General features: G+C 39.9%; 1 protein-coding gene across 2 annotated transcripts in view; it reads right to left on the minus strand.

Annotated features, from left to right (window-relative positions):
* Positions 1-24,655, minus strand: part of PCDH15 (protocadherin related 15) — a 521,765-nt gene that overhangs the window by 111,848 nt on the left and 385,262 nt on the right. For both annotated transcript variants that reach the window (XM_054983659.1, XM_054983658.1), the window contains 3 exons: positions 23,336-23,452; positions 8,591-8,731; positions 2,808-2,920 (listed from right to left, as the gene is read on the minus strand). In XM_054983659.1, coding sequence (XP_054839634.1) covers positions 2,808-2,920; positions 8,591-8,731; positions 23,336-23,452 — 371 coding nt within the window. The remainder of the gene's footprint in view (positions 1-2,807; positions 2,921-8,590; positions 8,732-23,335; positions 23,453-24,655) is intronic.

The following is a 24,655-nucleotide window of genomic DNA, read 5'->3' on the forward strand; positions in this document are numbered from 1 at the left end:
CTAGAAATCTGCACCCTGAAGGATGCTTAAAGAAACAAAACCCATGTTACAATTATAGTGACTGTTGAACAGCATGAATTCCAGAAGTGCACTTCTGCTGTGCAACCCCCCCCCCCCCCGCCAAATGTTAGAATAGTTTAACAGCAAATTCAGTTCTCAAAATGGAGTCCAGGGTTTATTTTCTATGCTATTCCAAAGCATCTGAAAGATGCTACTATTTACTGAACACCTGTTAAATGTGCCCGCAGGCAATACTTAATAGCTATTGATAGCACTCTTTAGCTAGCAATTTATCACCTACAGTAGCAGTCTGTGTCTATTAACCATGACTTTTTACTTGCACAAGAGAACATGATATGCATTAATTAACAAAAATCCAAGGTACCTTTGAACTTTTCCTTGTAAAGTACAATAATTAAACACCAGAGGATGCTGTTTCTAAAAAAAAACACCCTAGACAACTTATTGAACAATTTCTGCTTTAGGTTTTACTTCACATCTGGCCTTGACAATGTTGTGAGGGTAGCAAAAGACTGGACTTCTTTCATTGTCAGTTTCTAGAGATACTCCTTTTTCTTAGTTCTCTGACAGTGCAGTCCTAAGAAAAGATACACCCTTCGAAGCTCATTGATTGTGATACACTTAGAAGGGAGTAACTCTGCTTAGGATTGCTCTGTAAGTTATTTTTTAAGAGAGAGAGAGAGAGTCTTACAGTTATGGAGATGCTATAAAATATGTTAGTGTCAAATTCCCAGGACACTCAAATGCAACATTTCTCATCAATTAACAAACGAAACCACTTTATTAAAGCATGTCCCCTGCGAGTCCCCTTGTATCCTACATCAAATTGAATCCCATGTAAATTATCTACTAGTTTAGTTGTACTGTATATTATCTGACATTTTCTGATAAGATACCAGACACGCAATTAAACAAAGCTGTATGATTGCTATAGAATAAGCAATAAAGTAACCCATAGGGAACTTTTCATACCACTTTCAGGAAAACCAGTATAATAACTATACTCATTTTATCTTTCCCAGCTCTTACATTCATACCAACATCTTACTAAGATACCCAGAAGTCTCTCTTCCCATTATACCATAACACCATGGTTTGTTGCTTGTAAATGTCTGCTTAATACAATCATCTCAGTTATGAGCTCAGATGTGGACCTGGTGCTCTAATAGAAACAGCATTTCAAAGTTTGTGGAATGCTCCCATCCTATGCATCTGGTTAATTCCTTGATATGCAAAAGAATACAGGGCTTGGGCTGAGCTCTGGTGTGCCACGTAACATTGTGACCAATAGTACCATATAGTGTGCTGGTGCATAGGACTGTGTTTTAAGAAATGTATAATTGAAAGTTGTTATGAATCCAAAGGAGTGAATATTATGTGGTAGGCTCCCTTTAGATGGATTTTTCACTGAGAGCCAGTTTGGTGTAGTGGTTAAGAACACGGGACTCTAATCTGGAGAACTGGTTTTGATTCCCCACTCCTCCACTTGAAGCCAGCTGGGTGGCCTTGGGTCAGTCACAGCTTCCAAGAGCTCTCTCAGCTCCACCCACCTCACAGAGTGATTGTTGTTGTGGGGATGATAATAATAATATACTTTGTAAACCACTCTGAGTGGGTATTAAGTCATCTTGAAGGGCAGTATATAAATCAAATGTTGTTGTTATTATTGTTTTATTTTAGGAACACAGAAAACAGCATTTTTGTCCAGAGAAAAAATAAACTGGATGAATATTCAGCAAACTCTACTCCCTCCTCCCAAGTATACATTAGCTATCCAATATTGCGGGTAAAACTAGTTTAGAATGTTTATGGAAAATCTCACACCATGTTTGGTGGCTAATTCACAGAATAATGTGTCATTCACTCTCAGGGCTTCTTACTATTTCTCTATTATTCAAGAGGGCTTTTTTTACATAGGTGATAGAGCTGTGCTGTAAGGAAATGGTTCAGAGAGTGGATTTGGTAAATGGATGGGGACTGTAGATTATACTACTGTGCACTGTCTGCAGTTGTAAGTATAATTCTACTGGGTAGTTTCCACATTGTCTAATGTTTCCTGTTAAATTGTTTATGTTTTGTTTCAACATTGTATCAATTCTGCATTGGATTCTGCCTAGTTTTTCACATTTCTGCAATCCATACCCTATTGTATTGTTTATTGCATGTCCCAGCCATTGATCATATTGACTTACACTGTGTAATCTGTCTTGAGTCTCAGTGAGAAAGGCAGATTATAAATAAATAAATAAAATAAAGTAAAATAAAAACCTGTCAGGTATCTTGTAGCGATATCACAATGCTATTCATCCTTGCAGCTTTCTCAGATAGTGTGTTTTGCTGCCAGTATCATCACTGAACAATGTAAATACTCCATGTCTCTAGCTACAGGTGTAAATGATATTCCATTAAATAAACAACAGCTGAGCAATGCAATTCCTAAGACTCTTTCATATTTATGAAATTGCATGACCATAAAATGAAGAATGATGTGACCTACTCTGCCACAGCAGTTAAATAAAACTAGCCAGCACAATATCGTAATCTCTGCATAGTTATTACTCATTTGATTCTCATGTTCAGGAAATTGGCATAAGGTATAATATTTAATTATACAAACCTGACAAGAAAATCACCATTAATCTTTGGCTGCTAACTATACTTTCAAGAATACTGCCATTAAGTGAACATGACATTGTTCATAGCTTACTTAATACAAGAGTTCAAAGAGCAGATATTTCTTGTTTTTCAAAAGGAATACTAATGATAGAAATGGAACACCATCATACCTATATTCATCCTGGGTAAACCGTGGAATTACTGAGGGCTGCAATACGGTAATTTCTACAGTGGTGGTGTTGAACTTCACAGGGTCACCATCATCATAAGCGATAACTACAAGCTATAAAAAACAAACACAGGGAACAAATGAATGTGCACATAGCAGCTATTACAGCTTTACATATGACATGTCAAAGTTATTTAATCATCTGAATGATTTGTTCTTATTTAAATTGCAATATAACAATGAAATAAATCATGGACACCAACTCTAACAAAACCATCTGAAATCTTTATTCATAATGCAGTCCTAGGCTGATTCCAGATGACTAACCTGAAGGTGCTGCATGCCGCCATGTTCCGGATCGTGACGGGGAAAACGTGAAATATCGTGTTTTCTCACGCGAGTTTGGAGCGACGTCACGCCAAACTCGTGCGAGAAAACGCGATATTTCGCGTTTTCCCCGTCGCGATCCGGAACATGGTGGCATGCAGCGCCTTCAGGTTAGTCGTCTGGAATCGGCCCTAAATACAAAATTCACGCCTAAAAGTATTCCAAACTGCAGCAAAAGACCAGTGTTGATTATGTAAAAATTCAATGGAAAAAGCCTGTGTGGAAGTCCCCAAGAAGTTTCCCAATGGGAACAGAAAGTGGCTTACACCATTCTCTTAGCCTCCATTTTAATCTCATAACTACCCTGTAAGGAAGGTTAGACTGAGGGCCAAGCTACACATGACGAATGACACTTGAACGGCAAGTGGATTGAGTGGAGGGCAAGTGAACAGGGAGAAATACACTTGCCGATCAAGTGTCATTCGTCATGTGTAGCTTGGCCCTGAGAGTGTGTGACTAACCCAAGGTCACCCAGCAAACTTTTAAAGCAGAATGGAGATTCAAACATGGCTCTCCCAAATTTAAGTCTGACACTCTAATCACTACGTCTTAGATGTTTCTCATGAATATGATTCAGGTCCAGCAGCACTGTAAACACCAACTAGATTTGCCGGGTATGAGCCTTCAAGACTCAAAGCTCCATTTTCCTCCTTCCTTCTTCTGAAGAAGGGAGCTTTGACTCTTGAAAGTCAAATCTTGCTCTTCTACTGCAGACCAACACAGATACACACCTGAAACTATCTCATGAATATGAATCTTCCAGCACGTCACTAAAGACCAAAGAAAATGTGACATGAAGAATCTGTGACTGGACTGCTTTGAGCCCCAGGAGGGAAAATGTCAGGTATCCAGATAGTGCATTTCTTTCCCCCTTCCCTAGGAAAATGAGGGTATGGTGTAGTAGTAGTAGTTATTGTAACGGTCATTAGACCAGCTATACATAATAAAATCAGAACATAGAGCAAAATAAAATACATTGTTTAGAATTCATATACTTCAAATAAAACATCCAAAAACATATCCTAATACACCAATACAGAGGTAAGCTTAATAAAATCCTGAATGAATTTTATTTCACTGTATTCCCTTGATATAAAAGTGATATTAGGCAGAAGTCTTTAAAACTTAATCAGGGTGAGAGGAATCCCTTGTGGCCATTCCAGTATTTGATGGTCTGTTTTGTTGCGCAATCACCTGGCTGCAAAACTTAGCTGTCATCCTAGTGACAGCTGGATTTTTGTCGGCCAATAGCTTTGCCAAGGATATGTTATCTGGTATCCCCTCCAATCCAGATAACAAAGGAAGAATTGTCAAGTCTCTAATCCTTTTATGGAGGGGGCAGCAAAAAAACGTATGTTCCAGTGTTTCCACCTCTCCAAGGGAACACCTGCAAATCCTTTGAGCATAAGGTATCTTCTTATATCTCCCTTCCATTACCTTAGATGGCATGGCATCATATCTTGCTAGAGTGAAAGCCCTTCTATGGTGGACATCTCCAACTGGAGAAATGGTGCAAGGGGGAAAGAGTTAAATTCCCCTTCCCCAGGTGACTGCTCCAATGAATATTTACCAAGCTTTCCCGCATGCTCACTTCAGTGGGCTTTCTAGTATTCAACCCGCGAGAATTGGATTCACGTTGGGCTTTGGTAATTCTGCATGTGATGGACGTGAACTGGTGTTTGGTTGGTATCTGATTTTATTTCTGCATTCAGAAAAATGTGCTGTTTCTGTTGCGGGCTCTCTGGGGAGAGATGACATCAGTTTCATCAGTGTGGCTTTTTTTTTGCACATCTGTACAACATTGTAATGTTGGAACATTAGTGGAGGTTGTTTTTAAACTGCCTCACCCTCTCCTTGTCTGTCAAATGTTGGGCGGTGTTATTTGAGCTCCAAATTTAACAAAATATCTATGTATTAATTGGCTGAGGCATTCTGGAGGGAAACTTTAAAATTGCAACTTAAAAAAAATTAACATCACAACATCATTGTAAAAAATAATTTAAAAATCAGTGGGGAAATGGGTCTAAAAAATTCAGGAAACATAGACTCTTTCAGAAAATGTCATCCTAAATAGCTTGTACAGGTGAGAAGACTCTTCATACTGCCAAGGTTAGAGTGCACAAACAACACATAACAAACAATGATGACATTTCTGTGTGGTACTGGCTGAGGTGTTCTGGGAGGAAACGTCAAAATATTAAGTGGGATTAAGGGCTCTCTGTAGAGTTTTTCTATTATCCATTAGCATTTTCCCCCCAAAGTTGCACAAAAAAACCTGGAAGAGAATTGATTCTGCAGCAGATGTATCCTTTCACTGTGCACAACATGAAAGAGTATAGGAAGCAATTTGAAGACTGAACTGAACACGAGCAAAACTCAAGGGATACATCAAAGCTGCATGGGGCCAGAACTGATGAAAAAGCCCCATGCAGAAAAGTCCACTCTCTCCCCTGGGCTGCTGTTCACAGTGAAATACACACCAAGGTATTATCTACAGAGTACATTTTTTATCCCTCTCCCCAAGGGGCTGGGTCTCCCTTACTGTAGTCCACCCAGTATACCACACTGACTGACTCTCTAGCATCATATGAATGAATGCATTTCTTTGCGGTCAGAGACCATTACAATGGCAAAGCATCATATGTGCTTTGGCCATAAGTAGGCCCTAACCTTTTTGTTTAAGGCACAGTGAAATGGATGCTTGGTTGTGACTTTTCAATCAGGAAATCAAAGGATTTCAAATATTCAAAGAATTTTACTCCAGGCAAAAACCTGCAGGGACCAACTTCCTGTTAACTTGAAGACTCCAGAAGGTGCAGAATGCTGCAGTTTGATTGTTATCAGGAACTTGGCAGAGCATGCATATTAATCTCTTTTTGTGGTCTCTCCATTGGCTCAGTAACCAGGCTCAATTCAAAGTTTTGGCTGTCACATATGAAGGTCTCCATGGCTTTGGCCCCTCATATCTGCAGGAACACATCTCTCCCTATGTTCTGCTACAGCAGCTTCACTCATCTGAACAGGGCCTTCTGCAGACACCATCCTCCAAATGGGAAAATTGGCTTCTGCCCATACACACACATTATCTGTGGTGGCTCCCACCTTGTAAAATGGCCTCCCTGAAGAGGTCAGGAGAGCTCCCGCTCTCTTGCAAATAATGCAAAACTGAATTATTCGGGGGGGGGGGGCTTCTCACCCAGGCAATAGAGTTCTGCTGTAAGAAATGGCTCATAGAGATGCTTCGGTAAAGGGACAGAGAATGTAGAATATACTACTGTGTATTGTATGTTGACATAGATATGCTCCCACTGGGTTGTTTCTACATCATTTAATATGTCGTGTCAAATTACTTATGTTCTGTTTCAGCGATGTTTCATCTCTGTATTGAGAATTATGCTCATTTTCAAATTTCTGCAATCCATAGCCTATTGTTTTGTTTATTGAATGTCCCAGGTTTTTATTGTATTGACTTGCATTGTGTAAGCCACCCTGAGTCTCTGTGAGAAAGGTGGACTATAAATAACTATACTGAAAAAACCCTGCAACCACATATAACAAATTATAAGAATTTCAGTGTAGTACTGTAATGTAGAAATTGTGATGCATGTACCAGCAGGTTGTTCATTTGCAGATTCATGAGGAACCCCTCTCTTGTTGCCCGCAGTCTGTTCTCTGCTCCTCCATTTAACGATCACTGATTTTAGTGGGGAAGCAGATTTCTGGATCTTGATTATGAAGAAATAGTAGGATGTATACTGAAGAATGTCTGAAGAAGGGAGTTCTGACTCTCGAAAGCTTACACTCTGAAAATCTTGTTGGCCTCTCAGATGCCACTGGACTCAAATCTTATTTGTTATAGATATAGTTCAAAACTAAGAAGCAGAAAAACCAAGCTCCGTGAAAACTAGGGAAGACTCTGATCCAAAACACACTTAATTGGATTCACTTTAGATCAATGGAACTTTCTTCCACTTGACTGTATTTATTGTGTGAGACAACAGTATTGTTATGGCTGCAAGCTGACGATTTCTTTCTTAGGAGGTTAATGACCCATAATGATGTTTTATCAATGAGAACAAATGGCTTGGAGATTATCTCCTGATTTGTGTAGTGTGTTTGAACAAATTATCCATCAGATTGGGAGAAGGTGATGCCCCCCCATCCCCAGCAGAGGGGAGGGGAAAGTCTGTGCAGGGGGGGGGGGAGAGAAAGCTCAGACTGAATTTAGGACACAAGAGCACTGTGAGTTGTCTGAGATGATAAGGATCTCTCTTTTGCTCTTTCTGTCTAAGGTTCAGATATGAGATAGTAAATTTCTTTGCTTCCACCTATGATCTACTTGTATATTTGTACAGAAGGCAAACATTTACGAAAGAATCACAAGTCTCTGGTGCTCCTCCACTTAAAGGAAATCAAACCTGGAAATACTATCCCAGAAATTTCTTATTGCTCAGGGAGACCCTGGTCCCAGACTTACCTGGAGCCCTAGTTTGTGGGCCCATGGGGCTAGGATGCAACACAGGGGAGCCACCATCTTCTGTTGGTAGTGCAGTGTCTCCCAGGGCCCTCCGAAAGCAGCAAGAGGCCCCAGCAGGTTGGGCTTCCCAACCAATCAATCAGTGTAAGGCTAGCTGGATGGCAGCGCCTGAGGGGAATTTATTGTAGAACCAGTTGCATCATTGGCATTCAGTTGAATCTGGCTTTCCGACCTACTCATCCCTCAATTTGGTATGTCATAAATGTTAGAGGAAGCAAAGTTGGCTTGGGTATTCCTTGATTATTTGTATCCTTCATCACAACTGCATAGGCTGATGATATCAGCATTCAGCCCGGATCCATTTGGTGGGGAACTGGGCCTGCACGCCCATTTCTTCCATCTTTGAGGATCCTTTTAAGGGAACCTGAAGGTGAGGCATTGCAGCAGCAAGGCTGGCTCAGGGGCTACTGGTACATTCTTATTCTCAGATGGCAAGGGGAGCTATGCAGAGGCTTGAGCCCATGTAGAATCCCACATCCTGCCATCCTGCAGTACCCTCCAGCAGGCAGGCTGGGCAGAAGAGGGTAGTCATTGGCTGGCAGGTGGACTGGCCAATGTTTGGATCCATGATCTGTGCTTTGCCCACATGCCATCAGCTGTAACCAATAAAGTTGTGTATCTAGTCTTTGTTTCTGTCACCTCAACCTTGCTCCCTCACCTTTTAGCTGCTGGTCCCACAAACAGAGAGTATATATAAAATGCACCAACAAACTAACAACTGTTACTGACTGAGATCTATATGATCTTACACAGAATAACTGTTCCATGGTGGCGTGAGTGCAGCAGCAGCATTTTAAATTTGACTAAAACATATAAAACTAAATGTATATTCCATTATTACTTTAAATATATTCCTTTACCTTAAATAACATGCTGGGCTCTTCGTTAAGGTTCACACGAGTTACTACACGCCCAGAATCTTCTTCAACATCAAAGATACTTGCACTATAAGGGAACTGGACAACATCGACTTTATACCTCACTAGACTTGCTGGCGTCCCCTGAAAGAAAAACACATATTTCTATGATATATAATATAGATTGGAAAAAAAGAGACAAAAGTATTTCAGTGCACCTGGAGTTTTACTAGAACTGCCAACTTCAAGTCTGGAGTTGGCAACTCTAGTAAAATAGTCAACAAGATCATTCTCCTGACAAACTGCAAACATGGCTAGTCAGTATTCATCTGTACAACTAACGTAATCACAATAAATTTTAGTTTCCATTTTTTATACTAAAATTCCAATAAGTTTTCAGCAGTTCAGCACCATCAGAACCAAAAATGCTTTGTTGTATCAATAACCAGCATGTTTTCCTTTAAAATAGATAAAAAACATTTTCTTCTGAACTATAGCAGCATATTAGTTGACTTTCCCTCATTTCCTTATTATAAGGATTTTTCTCAAAGTACTCTGAGCAGGGAGAGTGACAGAAACCATGTCCTGAAAAGTGAATATAAATATTTTCCAGAATACATTAATTATTGATCTTACCATGTAGAGATGTACTTCCAAGTCATCTTTACAAAAGGAAAATCAAGAAGGAAAGTGACCTTGTCAAAACCCATCACATACACAGCCTTCTGAAGTTTCACAGAATTAAGTTTCCATTTTCAACCTGCATCCATTTGAAATATTGTGGATCAAGCAAGAGAGTTTATGAGCATTAAGCTAAGCTTATAATTAATGTATGATCCACCCAGCAAATGTAATAGTTGTACATTGTTATATTTTTATTATCTTGGCCTCAGTTTTAACTGTTATGCCTGCTAGTGGTTCCAATTTTCTTGTTTTGCACGCTATAACAATGGATTCCCTTATCCATCTACTTAAGGTAGAAGTGGAAATTCTCCTTTTTCACTTTCTGAAGGAGGCTCTGAAATTTCAGAATCAGAATGAAGGTCTTCCCAGGGGCTGGAATCCCTCTGCCTCTGGGTTTCCTCCATTCTCCTTCTTTTGGATTTGAGGAGGAGGGACGTCTCGTTTATTTTGTTCTTAATGTGAACTGACTTTTTTCCACCCCTTCTAGACACCGTGTCCTCCCCTCTAAATTCCTTAATGGCTTCTTTAAATTCTTTCTTAATTTCTGTTTTCAGCTAGGACAGTAGGTTGGACCTAGCATCCTGCCCCGACAGTTATACTTCACTAGTCTCCTGACCCTCCCCATCAGGGAACTGCAGTGACTGAGGGCCAAGCTACACAATGACACTTGAACAGCAAGTGTATTTCTCCCTGTTCACTTGCCCTCCACTCAATCCACTTGCCAGGCAAGTGTCTTTCGTCATGTGTAGCTTGGCCCTGAGTGGAAGCAGGAAAGCTAGGTAAATCCAAGTTACACAGGGCTCCCTCTGGCATTCTAGTTGAATCCAGGCCCACCTTGGCTGCCATTCCCACCAAAATGGCTTTCCCCCTAAAAGACAAGGAAGGGAAGGGGACAAGAGAAGAGAGAGAAAGAGCGAGAAACAGAGAGAACAAAAAAAGGGAGAGTTGAATGGCAGTTTTGCTGGCTTTGAACGAGACAGGGACTCTTTGAGGTTGTTGGATGGCTTGACCAGGGCCCATCTATGTTGGAAAAATTATTCCCTTTACTGTGGGTACTCCTCCAATCAAGAGACACATGGCTTTCGTAGATCAAGAAGGTTGAAGTTTATTACAATAAACAGAGTTTCAGCCAACCCAGTATTTATAAAGCATACATATATTGAACTATAGGTGTCTCTTCCTCATTGGATGATTTCCTATTCTCCTGGGCAATAATGCCTGGATACGAACCCAAAGTAAGGATTCCAGTTATTAATCCTGCTCCCACCCTAGAACGTTCTGTATCTGAGAGCTGAGTCCCAGTTATTACCATATCTGAACAAAGAGGGCCTAATTGACCTTTCTTTTTCCCAACATCATTTACTATTTGTCATCTATTCCTTTGTTTTTCCTTCATTTGTACAGGGAAAATCAAGTATCCTAACCCAACACAAGCACCTCTACTATATTCTGGGTGGTAATTGGTAGCCCATTTGTCAAAGAAAAACCACAAATTCAGATCTTTTATAGTCCATCCTGAACAGATTGACCCTGTTCCTGTGTAATTTACTTGAAACACGGGAAAATCAGTATAGATTTCCTGCACAGTACTATTACGAAGTATATCCTGAGTTTCTCCTACTGAAGTATTCCCTCCTGAGGCTAGCCAAAATTAATTACTGCAGGATCTATGGTTCCCAAGAGACTGCATTCTAGTAACTGACTGATTGAACCCTGGGAACTTCATGTTCCAGTTTCCTTTATGGGTGCAACAGAAACAGTCCTTGGGTGCATTTACTATATCTAAACCATCTAACATGTGTACAGTTAAACTCAGATGGAGGGCTATAGAAAAGGAGCTGGGAGGGATGAGAAAGTTTCTGTAGCGCCCCTATCACTAGTAGAGGCTCATCCAATAAAGATGGAATAAAACTTGTGTCACTGACTGATTTGGAGTACTCATAGATAAGGGCAATATTTCTCCCATGTTTCTGGAACATACAGTTTGCATGCCTCAGGAAGATATTAGTTTCACCTTTTATCTTCAAGAGGAAGAAACTTCCCACTAGAATCTTAAAGAGGAGCATACTGATCCAATAAGGGCTTTGTCCTATTCAAAGGCGTCCTCTTCCTTTTACCATGGGTAACCCTCAAATCAAGAATGCATAATTTATGTTAATATTTGTGGAACTGTGATCCACAGTATATTTTCAAAGGAACTATAAAACCAGAGGAAAAATAAAAGAACAATGTACTGTACACAGGGCTTTTTTTCTGGGAAAAGAGGTGGTGGAACTCAGTGGGTTGCCCTCGGAGAAAACGGTCACATGGCTGGTGGCCCCACCCCCTGATCTCAGCAATGCAGAGGGCAATCTAAACTTCCCTCTGTCTGGAGATCAGGGGGTGGGGCCACCAGCCATGTGACCATTTTCAAGAGGTGCCAGAACTCCGTTCCCCCGTGTTCCCCCTGAAAAAAAGCCCTGACTGTACACCTCCCAAACAGTGACAAAAAGCAAGTTGAAAGGTTTTACTTTTTCCACAGTCATTGAAAAATACATTGAATGAAGCATTATTGAATTCATGTAAACTCTCAATTTCTCTAAGTCTATGAAGCTCAAAGTTCAGAAGAAAATCTATAAAATTCCAGACACTGATTCTCATTTGAGAAATAAACATGAATGCTGCTTTTACTTTCAGGATATATTGTTTATATTATTTTTCCTTTATTATTTACACTTGTTATAAAATTACAAAATTTGTTTTTCATTATCCACTAGATGTAACAATGGTCTCTATAAATTTAACAAGTTCAGAGACTCCTTTTAAAACAAATTATTTAACTTTATCATAATAAAAAAAAATTAGGTGCAGCTTCTTTCTTCCAGTGGCTAGCAAAAACTCAGCAAGCAACAGCATTTACAACTATATCGGTCAGGAGTGGTGATACCACATGGCAAGGGGGGTAGCTGCCAGAACCCTCTTCCCCTCAAAGTGAAATTGGTCATGAAATCTGTAGAGGCCTTAGGTATGTTTTCAACATAATTAAGTAAATGGAGTTCTGGTGACAAAGAAAGTTGAAGTCCTGTACCTACCAAAATCAATCCTACTACCCTTTGCCAAAATTATACTGCCTGTGGCATCTGCACTATATATGAATATATACACTAAAAGACTATTAAGTTCAATGCCATGCAAGACTGCAGGCAGAGATCTAGAACCTGGGCATCCTACTGAAAAAGCCCTCGCCGTGCTGCTCATCCACCTTAACCTCTGAAATTGAGAGTATGTAGAATAAGGTTGACGATGATCATGGTCTTAACTGATGAGGACAGATAAGAAGGTAATCCTTCAGGCAGATTTGCCTATTACTAGCATCACTAATATGTCTGTCTTATCCTACTAAGGATTCGCTTTACAGGACATTGTGTGGATTCTTTTCCTCAGATAGCACTGCAAGGAAAAGTCCCTGGGAAGGTATTTTTTATCCCTGCTTCTACGTGGGTAGAACAACTGTGTTTTCATCTTTCTCTGTTTGCTGCTTTCCTTGTGAGCAAACTCATTGTTCTACTTATTGATAGTTATTAGATGATAAGCTTCACTGGATATGTGATCAATAACAACTATGCTATTAGTAAATACAGTTTAAAGTTACCAATCATTTTAATGAAAATGTCACTGAAAATTGGTATTTGATGGTTTATCTTATTAAGAAAGATGTAGGCATTTAAATGGAATCTGGTTGCGTTTAGATAATGTCAGCCTTTTGTTTCTTTTGTAAAACTGCTCATGCATTTTGGAATAGAATTATATAGAGTGTGACCATGCTTCTAGATCAACACATTCACTTTTCCTTTACTGTAAGGATATAATTTACCTTACCTACCAACACAGACATTAATATGTAAGAAAAAGTGTGCACATCATCTCATAATTGGCTGCATTATGAAGTATGTTTTTTTAATTCACACAAATATTAATTTAAACATCTGCATATGTCTTACTAAGACAGAATAGCAAATAAGGCAGAACAGAAGTCATAACGGCTATCATAGTTATACTTAGCTTATAAGTCATACTTGCATGAGAAAGGCAAATTTAAACAAAACAAACAAAAAGAAACAGCATGCCCTCAGCAAGAATCAGATAAACTAGCTTCAACTCAGGACAATAATAAGCATTTGCATGAAGACACAAATCAAGTGGCAGATCTGCCATATTTCCTTGTGAGGGATACTTGGATGGAAGGAGGAGATGATGGAGGCTGAATGGAGTGTCCTTTTGCAGTGAGAAATCTGAGGTGAGTCCCCCTTTTGGCATTACTGAAAATGCTGCAACACACAATTAAATCAACACAAAAAATGTACTGACCAGATAAATCTTCATGGAATGGGTACCCAAAAATTGATACGTTGATAATATTTGAAAGAATCAAGTAAATTACAAGTCACATCCAACTTCTGTATGCATCTATTAACATGTAAGTTTTAAATATATATATATATATATATATATATATATATATATATATATATATATATATATATATATATATATATATAATTACACTTCTAGAACTGAAGGTCTCAAGGAGATCTTCTGTCCAAGCACTTTATAACATAGAAAACAGTAGATTCTTTAATAAAGGTAAAGGTAGTCCCCTGTGCAAGCCCTGAGTCATTACTGACCTGTGGGGGGACATTGCATCACAATGTTTTCTTGGCAGACTTTTTGTTATGGGGTGGTTTGCCTTCCTCAGTCATCTACACTTTACCTCCAGGAAACGGTACTCACTTTACCAACCTCAGGAAGGCAGAGTCAACCTTGAGCCACCTACTGTCTTCCCTTAGTTGTCTTTTTTCTAGCCTTTCTTCATAGCAAAGGTGCTCAGACTCCTTAATCATATTGGTTGCCCTCTTCTGAACTTTTTCTAGCTCTGCAATTTTGAGATACCATGACCAGTGTTCCAAATGAGACCACATAATAGATTTATACATGCCATTTTATTTTCAATCTCTTCCCTAACAATCCCCAGCAACAGTTTGCCTTTTTCACTGCTGTGGCACTCTGGGCTGACACTTCATTGAACCACGACCCCAGGGTCTCAGGCTCATCAAGTTCAGACCCCTTTAGCATAGACGTGAAGTTGGGATTTTTTAAGTTACACTGGACATCATCTTATACATGCCAATGAGAAACTTCATTTGCCACGTTATCACCTACTTACCCAATTTGTGGTGATCCTCTTGGAGCTCTTCATAGTCTGCCTCGTTTTTCACCTTCCGGAATATTTTTGTGTTATCTGCAAACTTTGCCACTACACTGTTCACCTCCCCCCCTCAGTTCTAGATCATTTATCAACAAATTAAATAGCACCAGCACCAATACCAATAGGGTGAAGTACTTCACCAAAAGGATGCTACTGTAGAATCATTAGATTGCTATATGCTATTTTGCATATTAACTTTACACATGCTGTATAGAAATCGGCATATGTCAGGACCACCAAATAAAGAGAGTCATGCATTTCTTAACAAAGATTGCGGGATCTTTGCATGGTTCATTTTTTTTCCAGTTCGCGCCCACCTCTAGCGCTGTTACAAAGAAGCACAAAGTTTAAAGCCTAACAAAGAAAAATCTTGCTACAATGTACTAGGGAAGGTTGAGGAGCGTCTATTGTTAAATAGTAACACAGAGATGTCATTAATGGGCAAGACATTTTAAAAAATTCAAAGTCTGGCCATATTATTTAACACTAGGGGAGGTTAAAATTCCCAAATCCAATCAAAGTTGATTTCTGTACATCACTGTACCTCAAAGGAACAATATAATGGCGATGTAAGCTCCTCTTGGTCACCATAGGGGAGAAAGGCAGGGGTATAAATGAAATGTACAAATAAAATATAGAACTACTTATAAATAATAGCTTCATTTGGACCTCAGTCCTAGTATTCCTATTGTGATTGTCATTCCATCAATTTTGGTAATGCCTATTATGTCATAGTCCCCTTCCAGTATTAGGACTTCAAGTTTCTCCTGTTTGTTTCCCATACTCTGTACATTCATGTAGAAACATCAGAAGCCATGAGTTATATGCTCTGAGGGGTTTTTTTCTGTGCATACCTGCGAGTTAATGTTTCCTAGCATAAGTTCCACTCCCTGCAGGTCTTCAGTGTTCTCCAGTTACAGGCTTTGAATTTTTGACTCTCTGTCCCATAGGATTTAGTTTAAAGCCCTCCTTATCAGGTTTGCAAGGTTTGTACCAAACACATTTTTTTCTATGCTTGTGAGGTGCAAACCATCTCTTGATAGAAGAGCTTCATCTCAAAATCATGTCATGGTCCAAAAAACCCAAATTGCTCCTGATGACACCATCTACATAGCCAGTTATTTATTTGCAGCATTCTTCTTTCTCTTCCTAAACCACAGTCTATGACAGGAAGAACTGACGAAAACACAACCTGTGCTTCCAGGTCCTTAACCTTTTTATCCAGAGCCACATAGTCTGTTTTAATGCGTTCTGGACTGTGCCAGGCAATATCATTTGTTCCCACATGTATCAGGAGGAAGGGATAATAATCTGTGGGTTTGATAAGTCTTCCTACCCTTTCTGTCACATCCTGGATGCATGCACCTAGTAGACAACATACTTCTTGAGACAACAAGTCTTGTTGGCACACTTTACCCTCTACTCCTCTCAGCAGGGAGTCCCCAATTACCAGCACACACCTTCTCCTATATTGAGGAATGGATGCTTGAGTCTACTCATCCACAGAGGCCTGAGAAATTTCTTTCAAGGCTTGAGGAGTCTGAGGGAGTAGCTCTTGATCCAGTGGTCCAGAATCAATATTTATAGGGAGATCCTGGAACCGATTGCTTAGCATCAAAGGCTCAGAATGTCTCCTGATTATCCTGCTCCTGTGGGTTACTTTCTTCCATGTGCCTGTCTCTTGTATTGGGTGCTCCTCCAAATCCTGAGATACTTTCCCCTCCTCCTCATGTTGCCCTCTGAAAAGTGCTTCATGTAGTTCTGTCCATGTACTCTTCACCTTCCCTTATTAAATTGAGTGTAGATAAGTGTGCCTCAAGTCCCTGTATCTCCTCCTCCTTACACTTGTTGCAAGTGTAGTTGCTGTTACCCTAACATAAGAATACAAACATGCCACGGACTGTACATGTCACTGCCTGAGGGTCAAGCTACACATGACGAATGACATTTGAACGGCAAGTGGATTGAGTGGAGGGCAAGTGAACAGGGAGAAATACACTTGCTGTTCAAGTGTCATTCGTCACTTGTAGCTTGGCCCTCAGTTATCTCACCAGCCATGCTGCTGCAATCCATTTCAGAGGTAGTTCAGGTTTTATGGTACTTCCCTGATAATTCCTCTGCCCCCAACTGGTACCACTTTGCAGCAGGCCCTACGCACTCACACACCCCCAAACGCTATCCTCCCACACAGTAACCTCAGTTAATTCCCCCCAGTAGTTAAGGAAGGCAACAGAAAAAGACTCACCACTCCAGCAGCTCTCTTTCCTGCTCTCTCTCAGAGCCCAGATGGCTGTGAATTACTGAAAGCTCATGAACAATACATCCTACAAACAGGGACTACTTAAGTGAAATAATAGGTCAAGCAATAACATACGTGCTAGCCATTCCCTGTACAGTGGTTCTCATTTCAACTGCTGACTTCTCCATGGGGAAGCTTTCTTGTAAACATCTCTTTATCTAACAGCCTGAGACATTTAAACTTCTAAAAGGGGTTTCACTTTTTATTTCACTTAAAGGTGTAACTGAGATGCAAAGCGAGTTCACGGCATAAAACAATGACAATGGGATACTTGCCTAACTAATCATTACTTCTTAGAAGAAGCGTCTCATTTAAAGATTCTGTCCCAACATGTTCCTTAATTGCCCTATGCATCACTCCTTCTTCAATGCTGGATTAATTTAGGAGAATTCCTAAAATTAATGCTGCAACTGAATAATGTTCTTTTTGTAACAAATTGCTTTTCCTTTGCCTCTTTCCTCTTATTATGTAATATGTGCATGACCACATTGCTTAACTAATATGCAAAAAAGCAGTCAATGGGATCATAATCAAGTTTAAATAATTTTTAATGCAACATCAGTAAAATACTGTACCAAATGAATCTTGACACAGTTATTCTCTTCAAGGTTTTATCAGTGCACATGTGCTCATTACTAATGTATAGGAAAGGGGAAATACATTGATGAACTGAAGGGACTAAATGTTGCAGAAGAGTGCACACATCCAGTTCCCTGCAGAAAAACTGGAAGTAAAAACAAAATGAAAAATCAAAGATGCCTAGCAAGTGAATTCCATTTCTGAAATAAGGTAACATAATTTAGATCTCCGAAATCTGGCGAGAAATTCATATGAGAGGAATTTCAGAAGCACCCCTAGCCCCAGTATCACATAGGATGCATTAATGGAAGTTTGAGACTAGCGTCTAGGGTCACAACTCCTCCCTGTCACAGAGTAATTGACCTTTGCATCCCCTATCTCTTTAATTTCTCCAGCTTATGCTCCCTTGACTTGACTTCAGCAAGGCAAGTCACAAGTTGTTTGTATGAGACACAAGGAAAGCTCACCACACAAGGGGCTCCCTTTTGCTATATGAGGAGTTGTTCTGTGGAGGAAGAAGTCTTGAACGAGACTCCTCAGTTAGCAGGAAGGAGCTGTAGGATCCAATCCAATGACTTTCTTCCTGTTATACATGATTGGAAGATCTCACTATAACAAGTCTAGTAAATGCCATCGCATTGACTGAGAAGTATAATGCATCATAAACACCTACATTACTTTAGCATTTGCAGAACTTTGAAGAAACGGGGAGAGCAGTGATATAAGAAAGCTGTCTAACAGAAGATTCTGAAATCCAAACAGATGCGATGTTCCATTCTCTGTTTAAAAGTTTGTGAATAAAATCATTCCCAACTAATATGACAGCATCCCTGGGCCTGCCGCTACCATTTTGAAGCTAATGCTGGCCATTTAATTAATTAATGCTGGCTGTGAGAGCGTGATCCTGATTGGGACTGCAATCACTGTACCCCAAAAATCTTGACACAGTTATGAGGTGCTCTTGTTCCCCCTTTAGCCCTTTTTAAGGGATAAAGTGATAGTAACCCCCCCCTCCCTTCCCGGCTGATTCAGCACTTGAAAAGGTTTGGGGAAAACAAGAGTACCTCATTTTGCAGCACAGAGGGCCTAATCAGAGAAGGGATCTCATGGTATTTTTAAATGGCCAGCATTAGGCTTTAAAATGGCTATAGCACCCACAAGTTGGCCGCAAGGACTCAGGTACATTTAGTTTCAGCACTTGAAACTCAGGTACATTCAGCACTTGAAAAGGTTTGGGGAAAACAAGAGTACCTCATTTTGCAGCACAGAGGTAAATTAAATAAAATTAATCCAGACAAAACAGAGGTGGGGGGAGGCAGCTACAGGAATTGGGGTTCAGTCAGAACAGCATGGGGCTCTTCTCCTCATTGACTTTGGATGTTCAGGTTGTAGAAGTAGCCAGGAGTATGCTCTTCCAACTTAGGATACAAAATAGTAAAAAGTCCAGTACCACTAAAATTGGTTAGTCTTAAAGGTGCTACCAGACTTTTTACTATTTTGCAACTACAGACTAAAACAGCTAACTCCTCTGCAACTTAGGTTGGTATGCCAGCCGCAGTCTTTTCTGGACAAGGCAGTCCTAGCCACAGTCACACATACATTGGTAACATATGGGCTGGGCTACTGTAATGCTTTCTATGTGGGGTTGACTTTGAAGATGGTTCAGAAGTTTCAACCCGTTCAGGATGCTGTACTGTGGAAGCTTCCAGGCTACAGTGAACACATTAACCATATCCTGTATCAATTACACTGGTTGCCAGTATGCTCCCAGGCCTAATAAAATGGGTACTCAAAAGTTGTTGGTAACCTTTAAGACTCTAAATGGCCTGTGTCCAGTACCTGGTGGACCACCTCATCCATATGGACTGACTCATACTATAAGGTCATCTGAGGAACATTTCCTATGGGAATTCCCAGTTGAGAAAAACCAATCAGTGGGAATCCATATTAGGGATTTCTTGGTGACTGCCTCGCACTGTGGAACTTGCACCTTACCCTTCAGGTAGTTCCTTAGAAGCCTTACTGTGCAGATGAAATTCTGAAAGGCTTTTTAAAATCCCAACAGCTGCTGATTGTTATTTGTTTTATATGGCTTTTAAAAGGTTTGTGTAAGCCATCTTAGACATTTATTTTAAATAAAGAGGTGGGGTATACTGATGGCACTCCACTCAGCAAAGTCTAAAGCCTTCCCCGCTGCATAAAAGTCATCCTTCCCATTTAAATGGCTCTTGCTGAAGATCCACTTTAACTAGAGGAAGGCTTCTGAAACTGGGAGTAAAGTTCAGAGTAGAGGGGTAGGGTACAGCCCAATCTAAGGTTTCAACAGCAGGCGCATTCTGGCTGCCTACTGGGACATGCTGGGAGGCATACTACTTCTCAGTGCATGTTGCATGCTACAGCCCCCTCTCTCATCTGGGCTGCCAAATCTAATTGCCATAATCTACCCAAATCAGAACATCACCAATTACTGAAATATGTAATTTTTAAAGATCTTCAGATTCTTGCAAGCATAAGGAATTCCAATGAGATCAGAATGCACAAAGATGATTATATACTTAATGTCATGAGGAAACTTGATTGAATAATGTTTCCTCAAAATACGATTAGCAAGAAATTACTCAAATCCACATAATTTGTTTCAGAATAGTGACAACTACATTTGTCCCAATGACTAAAACCTGCAATTATCATTAAACATCTGCACACTAAGTAATATGCTATTAAATTCAAAAAACTAGCATGTGATGGTTATTTCTGAGGAAGATACATTCTGTGATTTCTAAAAAGAACGTTATGATATTGTATCTACTGACAACATTGGAATGGATTGACAGATATAATCTAAGGATGATTTAACATTGGCTTTCATTATTCATCACATTCATTATTTTTTTCTTATTGTTTTAAATGATACCTGAAGCCAGCATGCTTCTGTTGTGAAAAGCAGACATTGCAGAGGCTTAGGCTATACTTTAAAACACTGTGGCCAGTGGATGCAGTGGTCTATCTGATACACCGATCCACCATACCTAAGGTTTTATTCTTTTTAAAATAAGCATTGCCTTTTTTGGCAACCTCTTTTAAAGACAGAACTTTTTATGACTGGAAAATCTGTGTGTGTTTGTACGTGCATGTGTGTGTTTTCAAGGCATTGGATTCCTATTTGCCTCACCCCAACTCCAGCTATCTGATCAGCCCATCGCTGCCATCCTGGCACAAAGTGCATTTTTCAAGATCACAATCACCCTTAAGTCATCAAGAGAAAAAAAAAGATTCTTCAGCTATGATTTTGAGCATGTCAGGATGCTTAAAAGGTACAACAATAAAGAATATAAGTTATGTACGAAAGATATGTACTATAGGTAAGTAAATGCCTGTGAATTTAAAAATAACTTTTCTGATTAAGTGTATAAAAACAGCATTTTAAAAACCACTGAGTATCCTAAAACAAAAATGTATAAAAGAGAGATTAGAAACAGGTCTCTGCCCACTGCCAGCTCCACATCTGCAGGCAGCAGGGCTTAGCAGGCAGGACTTAACTGGTGGTATTGCAGAAATCACTGGTTTTCCATTCATTCCTTTAAAGGCCCTCCTGGAAGTATGGCAGCCCTACTGATTACTGAAGGCTGGCTATAATTCTGCATTCATGTAGGATATGGGAAAACCAAATTTATTTATTTGTTGAAATATTTATTTCCCAACTTTCCTCTTGGCTCAAGGCGACTCACAAATTATGCGACTACTGGGTATATTTTAGCATATAAAGGCTAGTGCCAGCTTCAGCCTTACCAGCTTTTAATATATAATACGGTTTTGAAAGAGGGAACAGACTCTATACCTCCTCCCACACAGTTCCTCTACAGCTTGCCTTGGATCTGGTCAGGGAGATGACAACAGGCACAAGCCATCCCATGTTGTGCTCCCTGACTATTTAGTGCCCCGAACAATCACTTGAATCTCTTGGGCAGTGAACCTGCCCTGAGAATGCCAGGAATATCCTCAGGAAATCCAACACAAGAGCAGGGATTAGATTGCAAGAATTGTAGCAAGAAGAAAAGGAGTAGCAAGAGGGAGGGATAGGAAGCAGATGACCAGGGAGCCAGAATTAAGGTAGCAGAAATGTAGGTAGTTCCTCTGGGGAGGGGCTTCTCTCTCTCAATAAATGGTTAGAGCAAAGAGCAAGGAAGAAAGGAGGCCAGGACTTATGGCCAAGACCTAAATAAGAAACAAAACTTGGTTCCATTGAATCAATTCCCCTGTTATACATATTCTGTACCTACAAACAAGGAAGCAATCTGATCATTATAAATAGTCTTTCATTGATTTCTCTGCAGTCACTCCAATCAGTACAGTATTTTTAAAAAGCCAAAGGGAAAATATCACTGCAGCTGCACCATCAGGAGTGCAGGACTCAAATGGTTATAAAAGTCCCGTAACACCTCATTGCCAGGCTTATTTACTTATAAATAAAACAAGGAAATTATGCTGGAATTAGTTGATTGTCCTAATGGCTCAATTTCACCCCCTGCTAATAGATTGCTATTGAATGACTACTTGGAAACACAAGTGTTTGGATAAGATTGACTACAATTACCTGTTGTCCTTCAGTGGCATTATGCTACTTCAACAAACATGAGTTGTCTGCAGTAAATAAGCACCAGAAATCTGTTTTCCTCGAAAGACAATCAAAGACACCAATCTGAGTAGAATGGAGTCTAACGTGAAGGGAAATGCAGAAGATAAAAAAGGGACAAAGGCAATAATAATAGGGAAATTCATTTATCCTCAGACTGATGGGCAAATGTCAACTCAAGGACCTCCAGTGGAGAGAAATTACAAGAGAGGATAAATGATTGCTTCTTCCAACAGCTAGTTCTAACACCCATATAGGGAGAGACAATTCTTGATTTAGTTGTCAGTAGAATGCTAAGGATGTCCATAAACCCTTGTCAAAAGCTGGAATTTAATGGCAGAGGGTAAATTGGTCTTTTCAGTACTGTTTTGTGGTTTCTTCTGCCTTACTCCATGGAAGCAGTATTAATGGCCATTGCATTGACACAGAAATTCTAATCAGGATAAATAATGGAATTGTCTCAGTACATGCATTCAGTTCCTTAGACTAGTCCAATACAGTCTCTCTCTCTCTATCAGACAAGACTATGAAAAAGTGCATATTAGCCGTTAACATTAAACCTATCTGGCAGATACCTTTTCTTTTTTCTTTAGAATCCCTACAGTGTAGCTTTTGGCTATCTATGCTCATCAGTGTTTTGATAAGCAAACCAGCGACTACCCATCAGAATAATTCAACAATCAAACTTCATAGCACAATGCTTTTGACCAAATGCTAAGTCATGGAGCTACCTTAAGAGCTGTGGTCAGCAGTCCCAGGTATGCATATTTGAAATACACAAATGAAATAGACTGATCAGAAAACAGATACTGATGGAAAGACACTTTGAAGCAAACCGGCTATGCTGAATTCCAGCTGTATTTTCAAAAAAAGGGGGGGGGATTCTGACCAGATTGTCTGTCTCTTAAACGTAAACTGAGACCTGCAATGATTACAAATCAAGAATAGTTTCCCTATTCTTTCTGTATAAACCACTGAGATGTTCCAAGTACAAGCTGGCATAGCTTTTCTTCCTGCTCATTCCTGCTTGTAGAAATCCTGCTATCATAAGAGAAAACAGGATGGGAATAGGAGGGGGGGGACTATCCTCTGCATTATAACTTTGTCAGCTTTTGGATTAATAATTTGAAATATAGTTTATGCTCATGATGACAAACAACCAGCCGGCATAAAAATGCATAGGAGCTACAGTTGTCTAAAAACCATAGTTTTCACTTTGATTCTTTAGAGGATTAAGATGACCACTTTTGTGTGTTTATTTTTTAAAAACCCTCTTGGGAACAGTGTATTAAGAAAAAAAATGCTTACCGGGGGGTCCTGATCCACAGCTGAAACGGTTGTGATAACAGTGCCCTTGACTGCATCAGGAGCAACCATTCCCCTGTATAAGGGTTTGCTGAATACTGGGGAGTAATCATTCATATCCTGCAAAACATAATTAAGGATTCACTCTTGAAGCTAAAATGTTATTATGGACATAACAACAATTGTTCTTCAAAGTAGGCCCTCTTCATTATCTTTCCAGTAGATGATCCATTTACTACTGTTAGCTCTTCTGGATTCTCAGTTTGGTTATTATCAAGATAGAAGAGTGGCACTCAAGTGTTAAATGCCAAACTTCAATGCACTGTTAACATACAAGGATGACAGAAAGTAGATAGGCTTCATTGCAACAATTTGTTGTTCAGATAAAGTGAAGTATGAAGGACTGCACAGATTCCCATGGACCTTGGTCCTCAAACAGCATCCCAGATTATGGCTTTGTTAATTGGCTAAAACAGATGAGACCCTTCAGATCTTGGAAAGGAGTGTTACAAAAGAAACCATGTGAATATTCCATTGTCTCATTGCAAATTAATTTGAAGGCCCAGCATCACAGGGGATGAGGGATGAGAGCAAGGCAACAGAAGACACAGACACTTTGTTGGCAGGCCACAATTTTATTGGTTACAGCTTATAGAGCATTGGTGCCACATAGAGCACGGATCCCACACATTGCCCGACCCACCTACAGGCCAATGACCCCTTCAACTCCTTCAGCCCGCCTGCCAGAGGGGAAACCACAGGATGACAGTCTGTAGGATTCCACAGAGGCATACACCTCTGTATAGATTCCCCTGCCACCTGGGAGTGAGCATGCCCCAATAACCCCCAACTGGGCTTGTCCCTGCAATGCTCACCCCCCCCCCCCGGATCCATTAAGGGGATCCTCAAGGATGGGGAAACTGGTCTCATGGTTCTATTTCCCCCACGAAAGGATCTATGCCCAACTCCAAAACCACCACTCACAAAGTTGTGACAGAAGTACAATGACCAATATCATAAGCAGAGATTTTGTAACCCAAGAGCCAACACAAACACCCAACAATCCCTAAAACAAGGGTGGGATAGTGGGGAGGCATAAAAATAAAGGAATTCTCCTACAAAGTCAGAGCATTTGCGGATGATGTAATGTTAATAGTCGAAGATCCAATATACAATATGCCAAAAATATTAGATAAAATAAAGGAATTTGGAGATTTGGCTGGATTTTATGTGAACAAAAAGAAGTTGAAGATATTGTGTAAGAATATGACAAAGCAAAAACAACAAGAACTAATGGAGATAATAGACTGTGAGGTAACTAAC

Source organism: Eublepharis macularius, chromosome 6 (genome assembly GCF_028583425.1).
Source record: "Eublepharis macularius isolate TG4126 chromosome 6, MPM_Emac_v1.0, whole genome shotgun sequence".
NCBI lineage: Eukaryota > Metazoa > Chordata > Lepidosauria > Squamata > Eublepharidae > Eublepharis > Eublepharis macularius.